This window comes from Poecilia reticulata, linkage group LG7 (assembly GCF_000633615.1).
Source record: "Poecilia reticulata strain Guanapo linkage group LG7, Guppy_female_1.0+MT, whole genome shotgun sequence".
Lineage (NCBI taxonomy): Eukaryota > Metazoa > Chordata > Actinopteri > Cyprinodontiformes > Poeciliidae > Poecilia > Poecilia reticulata.
In genome coordinates this window covers 20990434-21005670 of record NC_024337.1, presented here as the reverse complement: position 1 = coordinate 21005670, position 15237 = coordinate 20990434, and the positions used below count along the sequence as shown (strand labels likewise).

The 15237-nt window shown below is 38.0% G+C and overlaps 1 protein-coding gene across 3 annotated transcripts; it reads left to right on the top strand.

The window, feature by feature from the left end:
• The first annotated feature begins 415 nt into the window (after positions 1–415).
• Positions 416–12048, top strand: LOC103467602 (transcription initiation factor TFIID subunit 4). Of its 3 annotated transcripts, none has more exons than XM_008414139.2 (16): positions 416–659; positions 824–1562; positions 2022–2176; positions 3717–3836; positions 4507–4653; positions 4754–4876; positions 4975–5064; positions 6224–6451; positions 6577–6703; positions 7041–7158; positions 10381–10550; positions 10646–10776; positions 10873–10998; positions 11465–11521; positions 11617–11736; positions 11812–12048. In XM_008414139.2, exons 2-16 carry the CDS (start codon positions 878–880, stop codon positions 11977–11979), a joined length of 2565 nt encoding a protein of 854 aa, XP_008412361.1. In that variant the 5' UTR covers positions 416–659; positions 824–877; the 3' UTR covers positions 11980–12048. The 3 variants fall into 3 exon arrangements, with proteins under 3 accessions (XP_008412361.1, XP_017161511.1, XP_008412360.1); XM_017306022.1 differs by having other exon boundaries at positions 780–1562; XM_008414138.1 differs by having other exon boundaries at positions 435–506.
• The last annotated feature ends 3189 nt before the right edge of the window (positions 12049–15237 follow it).

The following is a 15237-nucleotide window of genomic DNA, read 5'->3' as shown; positions in this document are numbered from 1 at the left end:
GGGGGGAAATAAAAGCATACAATATTAATAGGAGTTAGTGACACTTATGGTGTGTTTGAAGAAACAAAAGCATAACGTAAGTAGAATATCACATCAAAAAAGATAAAAGAAACAGAAATCAGAGTTGCATACTTAAAAAAGCACATGCGCAGCCATTTTGAGACATACGTGGTCAGAAACATTTATTCAAACTGCTTCAACACTTTTCTTAAATCCGCGGCGATGGGAAAGTTGATTTCCTTTTCTGAGAAAGCAAATCCGAGAGCGGCGCATTATTCCTCTCCTTTTCCCTGGTGAAACTGACAGCTCCATCTTCGAGAGTTTATTTTCTTTCTCCAACCAATCACAACGCCGACCGAGGTAACGTCATGGGAGGGGGTGGGGGGGTATCTAGTCGGCGCATGCGTCTTAAGAACTAGCGTTGGTAGGCAAAGATGGCGGCGGGGTCCGATTTGTTGGCTGATGTTTTCTCCAACAGAGCGGTGGACAAAAAAGTAGTAAGTGAGGTAGTGAGAGCCTTTAATACCCTGTTAAGAGGAGCAATTTGCGCTAACTTGACGTCTGGGATTCAATTAGCAAAAAATCATTTTTGTGGTTTAACTGTAGTCGGTAGTTTCAATGTTGAGGGTAGTAAATGAGATTTTGACTCTATAAAGCAGGTAAGATATCTGTACTCCATGATATGCCGACAATAGCTAGTTTTAGTCAGATTGTTTAACTTAATTGTAGCTAACTTAATTTGACTTATCACTTTCCTGAAACTAATGCGAATTGGACAGTTGCTCGACACTTCCCTTGTTGCCATATGTTTCCGCCGCGGTAGCGACAGGAGTTGCTGAAGGTGTCAGTAATTGTTCGGGGGTCCCACGGTCGGAGCATGGAGGGGACAGCTGGGATCACATCGGCCGCTGAACCAATCACGACTGCCGCGCAGAGTCACTTCGGTTCACTGACAACAAGCGGAGCAGTTACAGGAGCATCAGGTGCAACAGCTGGAGCTGACAAACAACAAGCGACTGGTGCTCCAGCTTTGGATGGAAACGGCGCGGTGATGAACTGTCACATCCCCGGAAGCGGGCAGTCAGATAGCTCTCAGACAGCTGCTGTGAATGGACCCGCTTCCTCATCTCCTGGTTTTATTATTCGAACTTCTCTGAGTGCACAAAATCCTTCGACCTCATCTGGGAGTTCGTCTCAGCCTGCTGAGAAAACTGTTCCCACAGTGGCGCTTGTAAGACCACCACCTATGCAAACTTCAGCTAACGAGTCTCAAAGTACAGAATGCCCAAATACAGTCGTATCAGGGAGCGGTAGTGTTTCCTGCAAAACTGAACCCACTAAAAGTATAACTCAAGCCGGTGCTCAGGTCCTGCCTTCGGGTGTTTTGACTGCGACCATGAGGAATCCGACTGTTCTGCAAAACATGAGGACTACATTGTCGTCAACGATCAGTGCCGCTCCGCCAGCAGGAATACGGACCATTGCTCCACAGGTGTTGGCTCCTCGACTCACTCAGCCTCAACAAAACGCCACCAGTATCCAAAACATCCAAATCCCTGCAGGTACGGTGTTTAAGAGCTTTCTATTTACTGTTCAACAGATGGGATTTGATTTCCTGCACGGATGAGGAAAAGCTTATGACATTTTGTATTAAGCGAAGGTGAAACTGCTATTGATTCTAGCTGAGGCTACATTCCGGACATAAGTGGTTAAGGTTCTAATTTAAAAGTAGATTAAGTTCATTATTGGTGTGGCCTGTCAAAGGAGCACTTAGCTGCAGTGGCGCAACTACACAGTATTCAGGTGGATGCGAAAACATGGATCATAGAACATAGTTTTGCCTGTTATGTTTTTTTCAAAAAAAAACAAAAAAAACCCTCAGGTCAGTTCATTGATAAAATTATGTTTTTATGTATTAGAAAGCACTATTGATGGGTCATTTATGTCGATTATTATCCTCTGTCACGGTTGTGACTTTGATTTTGTTTTTTTGTTTTGTTTTTAATATTTGAACCTTTCAGGCATGGTGTTGGTTCGCAGTGAGAGTGGGCAGCTGCTGATGATTCACCAGCAGACTTTGGCTCAGATGCAGGCTCAGGCACAGTCACAAAGCGCAACGACGCCACGACCTGCAGCCCCCACTAGCACTCCACCTGTCCAAGTCACGTCTCTTCAGGTATTGGTGTGCCAGAAACATGAGCACACGCACACGAGGAACATGTGACTCGTATGCGTGTTGCAGTAAAACACAAAAGAAATGTACATTTCTGGATATCTGCTGATAAAGACAATGGCCTATTTCAGTTTAGGAGGGATCACATTTGACAAAAATTAAGAAAACTTGTCTTCTTATTATTCTTATTCTTATTTTAATGAAGAAATATAGAAGTCATTTTGAAGATTTTCCCAAACTTTAAAACAGATTTTGTGTAAAATCTTACACAGATTGATTTTTTTTGAGAATAGATATTCATTTAATTGATTTTCAACCTGAAAAATAGCTGTCATTGGATAAATAAGTTTGTGCTTGCAGGTATAATGGAAGAAAAAAAAAATTACAAAGCATTTTCTTCCACTATTCTGGAAAAGGTTCAATGTTATAAATGGGTCATTTTCAAATGTTAATATTTAAATGTAAAATATATTGCACTGATTTTGTAACGTCCACACAGAAGTTAAGCTGAAAGTATACAACCTGTCAAATGTCAAAACTATGAATTTTCATTGTGTTTTTCGAAATATTGGTTTTGTTGTTTTGCAGATGTTTCTAGGTACATGCCAAAAAGATTTATGCAATGTATTAAGAGACTTAGTGAAACGTTTTAGTAGCAAATAATAATATATAAATATAATATTCTGAAACACAGTGCTTGTGTTGAGCACTGTCTCTACACAAGAATTAAGACTAAAACTTGTCACTGTGATTTGCCGGCTTTTAAGTTGATTACTGTTACAATGTTTCTTCTAAATAGACTTGGAAACAAAACTTTTAAACAACTGTTATTGATCAGTCCATTGGCGAACCTTCAGACGATATAGGAAAACGTACTTTAATCAGTCAATCAACTTTATCTACGTGACTTTTTTCAAGTTCTAGTGATGGAATGTGAACAAGCTTAAAAATACAGTACAAGCACACTAAAAACAAAAGATTTCACAAAAACCGACCTGTTCTCTAAGGTGTAACACATTCAGAACGGACTGCTGTGAAATGGAAGGTTATTCTAGTCCTTGGGCAAAATGGCTACCTTTTTTCGGAGAATGTGGACATTGTGTCTTTTGACTAAAGCGAACAGAGATCCAGCTTATCAGTTTTCAGTGATCAGCACAGAGGTCAGCATATTTCAATGTGTGGACAAAACAGAACATGCACATATGTGAAGGCAACAGTTAGTTATATTATATAACTGCAACCATTAATGCTTTCCAGTGTTCTTAATTTTTAACTTTTCATACATTAAAAATGTTTTATTCTGTCAAATAGTTTTATTTAAAATAAAAATGGGTTTTGAAATGTCATCCAAGCTTTTTTTTAACGTTGCATTGCAAGCTGGATGCAATTGCACTTATCTGATGTAGAAATATAGTACACTATTCTTATTTAAATAACTTTAAAGCACTCCAACTAAAATATTTTATAAAACAGATCAAATGAATCATTTTAATGCATAACTATTTGTAACTAATGAAAACATGTCTCTTTCTGTCTTCCGCAGACTCCAGGAGGTCCTCTGCTGGCTCGCTCCGTAACCCCGACGACCATCATCAAACAGGGTTCTCCAGTTCAAACCACAGTTGCAACCACAACCACCCTCCAGAGACCTCCTGTTCTGCAGGTACCTCAGTCAGTCTGCATTCTGGCATATTTATTTGTAGTAGTTACAGTTAATACAAGGTGTCAAATTGACCTAGTTCTAATAATAAAAATAGTTTGTCAATGTACCATTCATAAACATCTTGTTACATTTAAAAAAAAAAGTCAAATATTTTCAGGGCTGCTGACAATAGACAATGTTTCACTGAGCCTGAGGATGTTCCATAAGTGTGATCTTCTATGTGTGTGTTCTTTGTTCCAATAAGTCATGCAGACAACTCAGTAATTTCTCAAGAAGCATTAGCTTGTTTAGATGGCTAATAATGACTAAAAATAATTATCATTCAAGACACTGAGGAAATTAGACACCAATTGTTTTTCCCCCTTTTACTTACCTAGGTAAACAGAAGTAAACCAAACCAGAAAAATAAAAATGATCTATTGTAATCTACTTTTCTGTGTTTTGTTTATTCATCTACAATAAAGAGTTTTACAAGGATGTTTGAGTTGTTTACTTTTATTTGTTTAAGTGCCACATTATTTTATTTCTACAGGTTGCCATGTAAAGTGCCTTTTTGTTTATGAGATCTTTAATGGCTAGTTTTCTGGATGTTTGTTTCATACCCGCACTAAAAAGATGAGTGAGCAACTGTAATTTTTTTCATTTCCTGTAAAAGTAATCTCTTGTGCAGAATACCATCATACTTGGAGGAAATGCCACTTCCACGGGACAAGCTCTTGGCACGCCAACCACAGTGCAGGCAACGGCAGCAGTAACTCAGAGGGTGGGGCCCCTTGGGGCCACTGGGGTGCCTGTCACTCCAACAGCCATCACAGCTGTAAGAAAGAAGTGAAAACGACTCAGCTTGTTTTGTTAGTCTATTTTGTGAACTCTGGTTTTATTTCAAATTTTCTTTCTTTTCTTTTTTTTTTTTTTAGGAAACACTGGAGAATGTGAAAAAGTGTGGAAACTTTCTGTCTACACTCATCAAGTTAGCATCCAATGGAAAACAGTCATCTGAGACTACAGCCACTGTCAAGGAGCTTGTTAAGAATTTGCTGGTACTTCTCTCTGGCACAGTTTGTTGTTCTGTGATTTTTACACTTCTACTATCTGTTTATCACACATTTCTTAACCATCGTTTTCTTTGTTGTAATAGGAAGGAAAGATGGAGCCTGAAGATTTCACCAGCAGGTTGTACAAGGAGCTTAATTCTTCTCCTCAGCCATACCTTGTACCTTTTCTTAAGGTGAGGTGTTGGAAAGAAAGGTTGACACACTTTTCACAAAATAGCTACATTTATACTGTACTTAAAATATACACAGGTGGATTCCATTTACAAAGTAGGGGACTTTTCAAAGCAAGTGGTTGCACTGGATTTTGAGGAGTTGTCAGAGTAAACAAGTTGCATCCATTTGCAATTAACACTGTTGAGATTTGTATTTGCTAAGCCTCCGAACTTTAATTTAAAAGAAAAACCTTAAGTCCATTGCACAAATATGTTGGTTTAATGACATCCATCTGACCTTGAATTATTATTTAAGCCCCAATTTACATTGACAGACTCAATGTAAAGTTTAACCCTATACACAAAATGGCAGTTTACTTGAGTGTTGGCATCAGTTATTGATGCAGAAGTCTAATGATTCCTCTTAAATATGTCAAGATTATAGTTTGTAAAGTATGAAAATAAACATTTAGGTGTAACATCAATGACGGTACTTGATGTTACACCTAAATGTTTATTTAGGATTAGAGAATTCAGACTGAAAGTGCTCTTTACCTATAAACAAGAACAACATCACATTGCCATCCACAATATTAGCTATTATTGTTTTGTTTTTGCTCTCTGTTTATAAAAAATAATAAAATCAGATATGTGTGTGTTGTGTGTGTATACATGTTCTGCATGGGTCAGCTAATAACAAGCAGGTCATCTTAAAAAGTGCAAAAAAAGCAGCATAACAGTTAAATTATTGATAATGCTTAGAAGCATGTGCTCATTAGGCTTTGGATGATACATACACAAACGCAATATGGATTCCGAAGCACACTTGCAGATGCCCTCAATAATCAGCAGGACTGAATAAGAAAGTATCTTGCTTAGCTTAGATAATGTCTCACTGAAATGTGACAATTGTACAGTGTGATGTCTCTGTTATGGTACAACAGCATGAAACAGGAGTTGCATGCTAAGGCTTGTTTATTAATTGTCTTAATGTTCCTACAAGTACCAGTAACATGATTTAGAAAGAGAGACCGTCTGTGAAGCAGGTACGCAGTTTGCTGCTTTGAAAAGAGAAATGGAATTGCATTATGCACAATCTGGGCGAATGTTACTGAGCTGTCATTATTTTATACCAAACCATTGATTTCATTTGCTCTCTGTTTCCTCTTGATGATTGTAGAGAAGTCTTCCGGCGTTGCGCCAAATGACCCCAGATCCCGAGGCCTTCATCCAGCAAAGCCTGCTGCCCCAGTCGAGCGGCCAGTCAGCTGCAGCAACCTCTCCAGCCCTCGGCGCTGTGGTTCTGCGTCCTTCTCTTTCGCCTGCAGTCAGCTCGGCCACAGGATCTACCACGACCAAGGCCACAGTCATCACCCTCTCTCAGAAAGCCAACAGTAAACCCGGACTGGTAATTAAGCTCCTTCTGTGAACTTTGAATGTTGCAGTTGGCATGTATTTTTATTTTGTATTTTTTTCTACATAAAATCCACTTTTTGTTATTGTATATTCATTTATTGAAAATTTTGTGTGCAGGTTGTGGCCCAGCAGCCGGTGAGGCCACAGGTGACCCTGGCTCAGTCTCCTTTGGTAACGATCAGAGGAGCAGCTCCCAGCCGCATCATTGTGGGTCAACCACAGATGGTCAGACACATTCCACAAGGTGTGAGTTCAGCAGCGATTCACACTGGAGATGTTTGATACATTTCTGTAGGATTGGGTTATAATATCACTGTTGAAAGTTGCTGCTATCAAGGCAGAGCTGTCATATTAATCTTGAACTGTTTGGTTAATAAAATATTCACCTGATTAAATCTTGCTGTGAAGTCTAAACTTGTTTGTGGTATGGCTGCCATCTTGTGGTTACATTGTGTAATTGTGGGATAAAAGGAACATTTTGGGATCCATTTATTCAAACCATTTTACTAGCTGCTGTGATTTATCCTGTTTTAGTAAGCTATGCCACAAAGTGAACTTCTGTCCCAATTTATACATTTTAGGTTCTGTGGTGAAGCAAAATGTGGCTCCAGGGACCAGAGGAGTTCAACTACTCAACCAGGCATCCCTCGTCGATGCTCAGAGGAATAGGCTAAGGGAAGCAGGAGGGGGAACATTCAAGTATGTGGCTCTTAAAAATGTAAAAATTATCCCAGATCTGTTTACAACACCTTTTTTAACTGCACATCTTTGATTTTCTGAAGGGTTAATAATCAGATGGTAAACTGTTGCTTGTTTAATTAGTGTTTTTATCTTACTATAATGCTGTTTTTTACTTTAGTATTTGCAATTCCATGAAGAAGTACTGAAATTCGACATTTTAGAATGTAGGAGTGAGGTGTAGAATTGAGTCATGTGACTTAGAATCGATTCAGCCTTGAGTCACAAATTTAATAACTTTAGATTTGACTTCAGAATATCATAAAATACTTTGGATTTAAACTTTCCTTCCAAAGATTCTTGACTTCACTTTGACTTGAACCTTTTTACTTTTACACCAAATAGAAAATCTTATGAAGAAAAAAATGACTGGTGCAGTTCGATGGGACCTTACTAAGCTCCTGTTCCAGCTTACTGTGCACCATCTCCCAATTGACAATATTTCCTCCACCTGTTGCTCCAATAAGCTTGCTGTGTCGGCAGTGTTGTTTACTTGCTTTCTTTCCTGCATCATATGATGACAGGAAAGGAGGTAATGAAGGTGGAGTTGTGCCCTCTTCCACCACATTCAGAAGTGTGTTAAATTGAAAAAAAGAAGGAAGAAAAGAAGCTGTGGGTGGCATCTTACAAACAACAGACTTCTATTCAGCAGAGTTCCTTTCAAAATGTTAAAGCACTTTCTTTAAGACTGTAAATGCAGACACTGGTGCATTGTAAACCGATTTTTGATTGTAATGAGGGAGACGGACGCCGGCCATAATCTAACTTATTTTAGGATGTTTTTAAAATGTTCTTTTATCTCTTGCTTGCTCTTCCAGTACATGAAACATCTTTTAAAGTAATATCTTAATCTGAAATTATTACTCTGATTAAATTCCATAATGGTCAAATGGGTTGTTTAAGACTCAAATAAAAGAAAAATCATTATGGCATTTTCATGTGGTTATTTGGGACTTGAATCAAGACATCACTGGCTGCATGATATGAGGATGAAAATAGTACTGGTAAATATTGCAATGGTGATGTCAGTTCCATTACTGTGTGACCGTTTGCATTTTGGGGCAATGTCATTTGTGTTCAGTGTGAACATCTGCTTCACACTGAACACAAGTGGTTAAATAATGCATTGGCACCTAAAAGGAGAATTCATAGCACTTGATGTATATTACCCAACAGTTATTGTGACGCCTTAATTTTAGACTAGTTAACTTTTTAGCAAAAACGAGCACACATACTGATAAGTGAGACTTCTGTAGCTAGAAAGTTTCATATTTTGCAATAGTTCAATAGAGTTGGATCATAAGAGAACTAATTCTCTGATTTTTAAACTGTTGTTTGATACATACGGTAAATGACTTTTTGACGTGTGCCAAAATCAACAAAAAAAAATCAAAAAGCAACAGTTTGATTTCCTTTTTACCTGCTCAGCAATAAAGTAAGCGTGCAATATTTTAATTACACCTATAAAATGTATATAAAGGGAAGAAATCATTGTAGAGCCTTTGTATAAGAGAGTTTGCAAATTCCTCTAGCTACAGTAGATGGATACACTTAATTAGTTCCACTTTGGGGAAAATCACAAGTCACAGCAGCAAAGAACAAAATTACAAATATCAATAAACAGTTCACAAAGAAAAACAATCAACTCACAATGAAATACTGCTGTAAAAATATAGAGAATCTATAAGCTATGCCCAATGTATAAAAATTATTTCTTAAAAAGCTGCAATCTTGCACCTTGTAAAATGATGTATAAGATGTAACAAACTATGGTGCACAGTGGTAACTGCAGATCCTTTCCTTCCTACTGTGTGGGTGTATCAGTCTGCTGCTGAAGGAGCTGCTTAAGGCCCCCACAGTCTTAAGGGTGAGAGGAGTTGATCATGATTGCTTTCAGCTTGGCTGGTGTCCTCTTCTCACCCACCTTCACAATAGAGTCCAAAGAGCAGTTCAGAACTGTGCCTGCCCTCCTGACCAGTTTAAGTGTCTTGTCCATCTCTGAGCTTCCACAAGCCCAGCAGGCCAACATAGAGGATGACCAAAGCCATCACAAAGTCATAGAAAGTGTGTCCTGCACACACTAAATGACCTCCATCTCCTCAGTAAGTGGAGATGATTTAGGCTATCTGTGCTACATGACCAATGTAGTTTGTTATTGAGCTGAACACTCAGATACTTGTACTTCTTCATAATCTTGAAGTCCAAAGCCTGAATGATTGGAGAAGTCCTCCTACTGAAATTGATCACCACCTCATTTGTCTTGATGATGTTGATGTGCAGATGGTTCAATTCACACAAAGAAACAAAGCTGGAGATAAACTCTCTGTTCTCCAGATCGCCCCCCCCTCCCCCTCCCCCTCTTGACACACGTCCAACGATGGCTGTACCATCGGAGAACTTGTCAGAGTTGTAACTGAAGTCTTGTGTGTATAGTGTTTAAGAACTTAAAACATTTTTAATTATAAGACCAAGGTTTGAAAAACCCCTGTCCCATAATCTTAGTTTAACAAAATTAGGCAAAAGCATATTTGGGTGCACCAAAGTCACTTGACCCATTGCTTTATTTTCCAATTGCTTTCTTCTTGCTTCTCTCAACTAGTAGTCGTTTTGGATTGTATTTAAGGGAATCAAAGTGAAGTAGGCTGAATACTTGCATGGCTAACCTCAGTGGCATCCAAAGAAAATTTTCGTGGGGTGGCCAGACCAGGCCAGTAAAAATTTTAAAGTAGTAGATAAACTCTAATTTTATTTTATTTTTAGATACTGTTTTTGAATGTATTATTTATTGGGTTTTACACTTAGAAAATGACTCTATGTCTTTCTATGACATGCACATAATTCTCTGGGACACCAGGCAGGTGGCCAGTATTTTTCAGGATGGGGCCATAGCCCACCTGGCCCTCACTCGGGAGCGCTCCTGCTTAACCGTTTAGATTTCCATTTTCACAAAAATTGAAAGTCCATTTTTTTGTCTTCCACTTCATAATTATGTGCTATTTGTGTTCTTCTATAACATACAATCTAATTTACATTTGCGATTAGGTTTTGATGTGCTAATCTGGACTATGAATAATTATGCAAAGCATTCTAAAATAACTTTTTGTTTAAAAAAAAAAAAATCAAAGTATAAACCTAATCTATGTTTGGTTTTTGCGTCTTCCTTTTTCTACTTCTTTCCTGCAGGGATGATGATGATATCAACGACGTGGCTTCCATGGCAGGGGTCAACTTGTCCGAGGAGAACGCCCGCATCATGGCCAGCAGCTCTGAACTTGTTGGCATCGTGACTCGGTCCTGTAAGGACGAGGCTTTCCTCTCCATCTCCCCTCTTACCCGGATAGTTCTGCAGATTGGTCAGTGATTTACTTTTGAGACAAAGTAAACTGTGCACTTACTGTAGGTGAACTCTCATTCGTTCTTCATTCTTCCACACTCACTTCTGTTTCAGGTAAGAAGTTTGGTGTCAGTGAATTGGGCACCGATGTGATCAACTACATTTCCCATGCTACACAGCAGCGACTGCAGAACCTGTTGGAAAACGCTTCACAAGTTGCACAACTGAAGAATTTAAATTTTAAGGTATGGATGTGTCTCAGTCACTCGAGAGTTTGCTTCGTGAACTATAGTTTATTCTGGTTTCATAACTTTCTTTATTTCTGCCCGTCTCCTGGTCAGGAGGAGGAGCGGTGTGAGCAGGTCAGCGACGTGCGAGCTCAACTCAAATTCTTTGAGCAGCTGGATCAGATGGAGAAGCAAAGGAAGGAGGAGCAGGAGAGAGAGATCCTGCTGAAGGCTGCCAAGGTAGAAACACACAATTTTATGGTGGTTCAGCAGTTTGAAATTTGATTTTATTTATTTATTTTAACCTCAATCATTTTGGGGAATTGGAAATGAATAAAAGTAGGTGTTATATATTTACAGCTTTATGTAAGAAGGGATTTCTTTAAGCTGCTGCTCAATAAGTATTGAAGTATTTAAAAAAAAAAGTGGATCCGTCCTCCTCTGCATAGATGCATCTTATGTGGTTTGTTGACCTAGAATGACCTATCATTACTTTAACAAGGACACAGAATACCTGACAGGAAGAATTACTCTGTTATAATTGCATATACAGGGCGGGTGTGTGATCTTTACCATTAATGTTAGTTTTTCTGCTACTAGCTAGCAGATATTTTAACTATGAATGAGTGAATGAATAAAACAAGGGATTTAATAAACTGATCAGATTCAACCTGAAATATTCAAAATCTCCTCTGCATTGCTGCAGTCTAGGTCACGGCAAGAAGACCCAGAGCAGCTCAGACTGAAACAGAAGGCCAAAGAGGTGATTATATGCATAGAAGAGGGAACATGCACCTATTTTCTTTATTATTATGATGAATGAGATTAATCCATATGTTGCTGTTGTGTGTATTCCAGATGCAGCAGCTGGAGTTGGCTCAGATCAGGCAGAGAGAAGCCAACCTAACGGCGTTGGCAGCAATCGGCCCGAGGAAAAAACGGAGAACAGACTCCCCTTTAAGCGGTGCGAGTGCAGAGGTAAGGGTTTTTAAACCTTTCGACAAAAATAATGTTTACAGAACTGTTAAATGATTCCTTCCTACTAACCTGCAGGGTTCGGGGTTGGGTTCCACCCAGCCTGGAGGCTCCAGTGGACAGGGCTCTAGACAGTTTATGCGCCACCGCATCACCAGAGTTAACCTCCGGGACCTGCTCTTATGTCTGGAGAATGACAGAGACTCCAGTCACTCCCAGCTACTCTACAAAGGTCTCCTCAAATAAAAGCTGGATTGAAGTGGCTATTGACACGCAGAGGTATTAATAAAACCTACCTGATGGCCTTTTGCTTTATCTGCTGCTCTAAGTATTATATCTGCAAGAAGAGAATTATCTGAAAAGGAGAGGAGAGCCTCCTCAAGCACTGGCCTTTTGTGTGGTATCTTCAGCAATTAAGACAGGTAATGACACCAGTTTCCCTCACACTTATTAACATCAATGCTCAAGATTTGGAAAAAGCTTCAAAAACATTTTTACTGCAGCAGCATAATCTCAGTTTTGTCTCAAGTTTGTCATGATGAGGAGGAAAGTCTAGGTAGAAAGAAAAACACTTGGAGAAGAGCAGCAAATTAAAAGCACCTCAGAGTTGCCAAGTATCCACAGCAACAGTTTGATATTATCTACATGCCAACTGTTTTTTTGTTTTATTTTAGGAGCCACGCCAGGAAAGTTTTTTTGTTTCACCACTAATTGGAATTGGTGGGGTAGGCTAAAATATTGGGACTTTAACTGAACAGTGTTTTTCAGTCAAATAAGTCACATATTGAACTTTTCAGCAACAAACTCCTGGTGGGTCACACATGAAGAGATGGAAGGCTTTGTAAATAAGTTTCTCATACCAAGTTTGGATTATCTGTGATGTTTTTGTCCTGGTTACCTTGTTAGTGCACGCAGCATCACAAAATCTTTCACATTCCAGGAGACGTTAAATAAAAATCTGATGGTTCCTGCTAGAAAGCTGGATATGAGTGGTCATCAGGTCTTTCAGCAGGATGATGAATCAAAACATATGGCCGTATTAACAGAAAAATGGTTCAGTTGAAACAAAAGCACCATTCTTCTACAGACATCTCAGTCCTCAGACCCTGAAGCCTTGTGCGAAATGTAAAGGTCTATTTTCCTATAAATGCTTCTGATATGGTATCAGAGAATACTCTGCTTTTCTATTGGCAAAAGAAGCAATTTACTGCTAGGATTAACCCTTGAGATATCAAGAAATGTGGCACCAAAAAAATATTTGGATTAATTTTTTTTCTGCTTGTAAATACAAGTTCACAATTTCAAAATTGGATTTTTCTAAAATATAATTTTCAGATTGTGGAGCTACAATAAAAACGGAATTTATTTTTATGCTTTGTACAGATTTTTATCATTGATGCCAATAAATGTAGAGGGCACTGCAACTCCACTTGGCTCATCCGCTGTTTATTGTTGAAATGACATCTGCTCGGTTGCCTTCTTAACAAGTAAAGCCATATACACTTGATAGTGTTGATTTATTTATCAAACTATTTTTTCAGAGATTCTGGATAAGTTAGGATTAGTTCAGTTTTCTTATCTGCCGTTTTAATTTATGCAGCGCTCGGGTGACCATCTGGCGTTGAGAGTTCAGAAGTTCATATATATATTTTTACCGAAGCAGATGTACTACAGACTTTAAATACACTTCATTTGTGTAATGTTCTTTAGAGAGCAGGAGTATGGCCACTATTTTCTTATGCATTACAAAGTCAAGTTGTGTATTATTTTATTGATTTAAAAAGCTCATTTGGAAAAAAGGATCTATACATAAACACATTATGTGTTATTATGCCATTTTGAAATGATGTATTTACATCCAAATTAGTGGAAAACCTGATGAATATTGGGAACAAAATAGGAAAAAAAAAGTTGAGTTGGCTTTGTTAAATTTATAATTATATTTTTTGCTAATTCTTCAGCAAACACATGACTTTGCAATTGCTGTGTGTTTTTAGTACACATAGCAATTTTAGTTTTTTACTTATGGCTTTTTTTGTTGGAAATTTGGGTAAATATATACTTGAGCTCACTTTTTGTAAATGTGTTCTTTAGGTTGACAGCTCCAGCTTAACAAAATGTTTTTTTCTTGTTTATAAATGTTTGACATGAGACAATGATTCTTTCTCATGGTGGTGTCTTGTACATTTTGCACAGCTGTTTGTTTATATGTAAATATTTGAATTTAAAAAGGTTTTTAATGACTATTTTATAAATGACAAAAAGATGTATAATAAAAAAGACTGATAATCTGCCCTCTGCACCTTTATTCCTGAATATATGCTCTTCAAGGTCTTCAAGTGATGGTTTGGTATAAAAAGTGTTTTGATAACACATTAGAATATCATCAAGATGTTTCTTAATTCAAGTCACAAAGAAAAACTCGGATGTAAGATTCATTACACACCGATTTATTTTTTGTCATATATATATATATAAGTACTGCCAGTGAAGTGTTTTGCTCAAGGATGCAAATAAGATTGGGTGGATCAAAAAATTGAACCAGCATCCCCCTGATTGCAGGGCAAACTTCTACCACCATCGCCACCATATGTCATGAAAGTATATGAGACATAATCTGTGAAAAAAAAAGAAATGTAGCTCCTCCCTGTGGTCCTATTGCCATCTGCAGAAAAACACACTGCCCCCTGTCAGAAACAAACTATTAGAGGAATAAGGTCTCGGCAACTTTATGCGTTGCTTAAAGTTGTATGCTGCAACTTTAAGAACTAAGGGTTGTGTCATATCAGAAAAGTAACAGGCAGCAATAAAGATCAATAAAATTAGCCTTAAAATGATTTAGGAATGTTGAAATACACAAATCAATGTGAAAAAGGTTGATAAATTTTAAGTGTATCTAAAAAAAAATAAATAAAACTACATATTTTGTATCAATTATTTTGAGCCCTTAAACTCCAGAATGCTAGCTGGTGTAAATACTTTGTGTTCCTAAAATGATCATCTCCTTCATTTTCTTCCTTTGTATTTATGCTTTTGAAAACTGCTTTGCTCAGAAACAAAATTAGGATTTCAAATCACTCTCATTCTCTCTACACACACTCACTGCTAAAGAAACTAAACTTTGACTGTTTTGTTCCCAAAACCTGTTGAGCATCACAGCCAATAGAGATTTAAAATGTCATGTACTTCAGATCTAATGATTTGGAAGATGTTTTAACTGGACAAAAAAAAAAAGAAAAAACTAAGAAAATGTCTTCTCTTAACCTAAAATGTGAGTGTGAATGTGTAATTTTTGAATCTCACAATCTGACACGTCTCCAGCGGTGATTGGGCAAGTGACAGGGTACACCTTAGACAGGTCGCCAGTCCAGCATAGAGACACAGGATAAACAACCATCTGTGCACACACACACCAAAGGGTGATTTGGAGAGACCAGTTACCATAACATTTACGTTTCTATACTTTGGCACAAAGCCAGAATACCTTAAGACAACATATGAATG

Coding starts and splice junctions, on each gene's coding strand:
- LOC103467602 (XM_008414138.1), top strand. CDS start 435: ATGGCGGCGGGGTCCGATTTGTTGGCTGATGTTTTCTCCAACAGAGCG. Junction 7,159..10,380: donor GCAGGAGGGGGAACATTCAA/GTATGTGGCTCT, acceptor TCTTTCCTGCAG/GGATGATGATGATATCAACG. Junction 11,522..11,616: donor TGAAACAGAAGGCCAAAGAG/GTGATTATATGC, acceptor TGTGTATTCCAG/ATGCAGCAGCTGGAGTTGGC.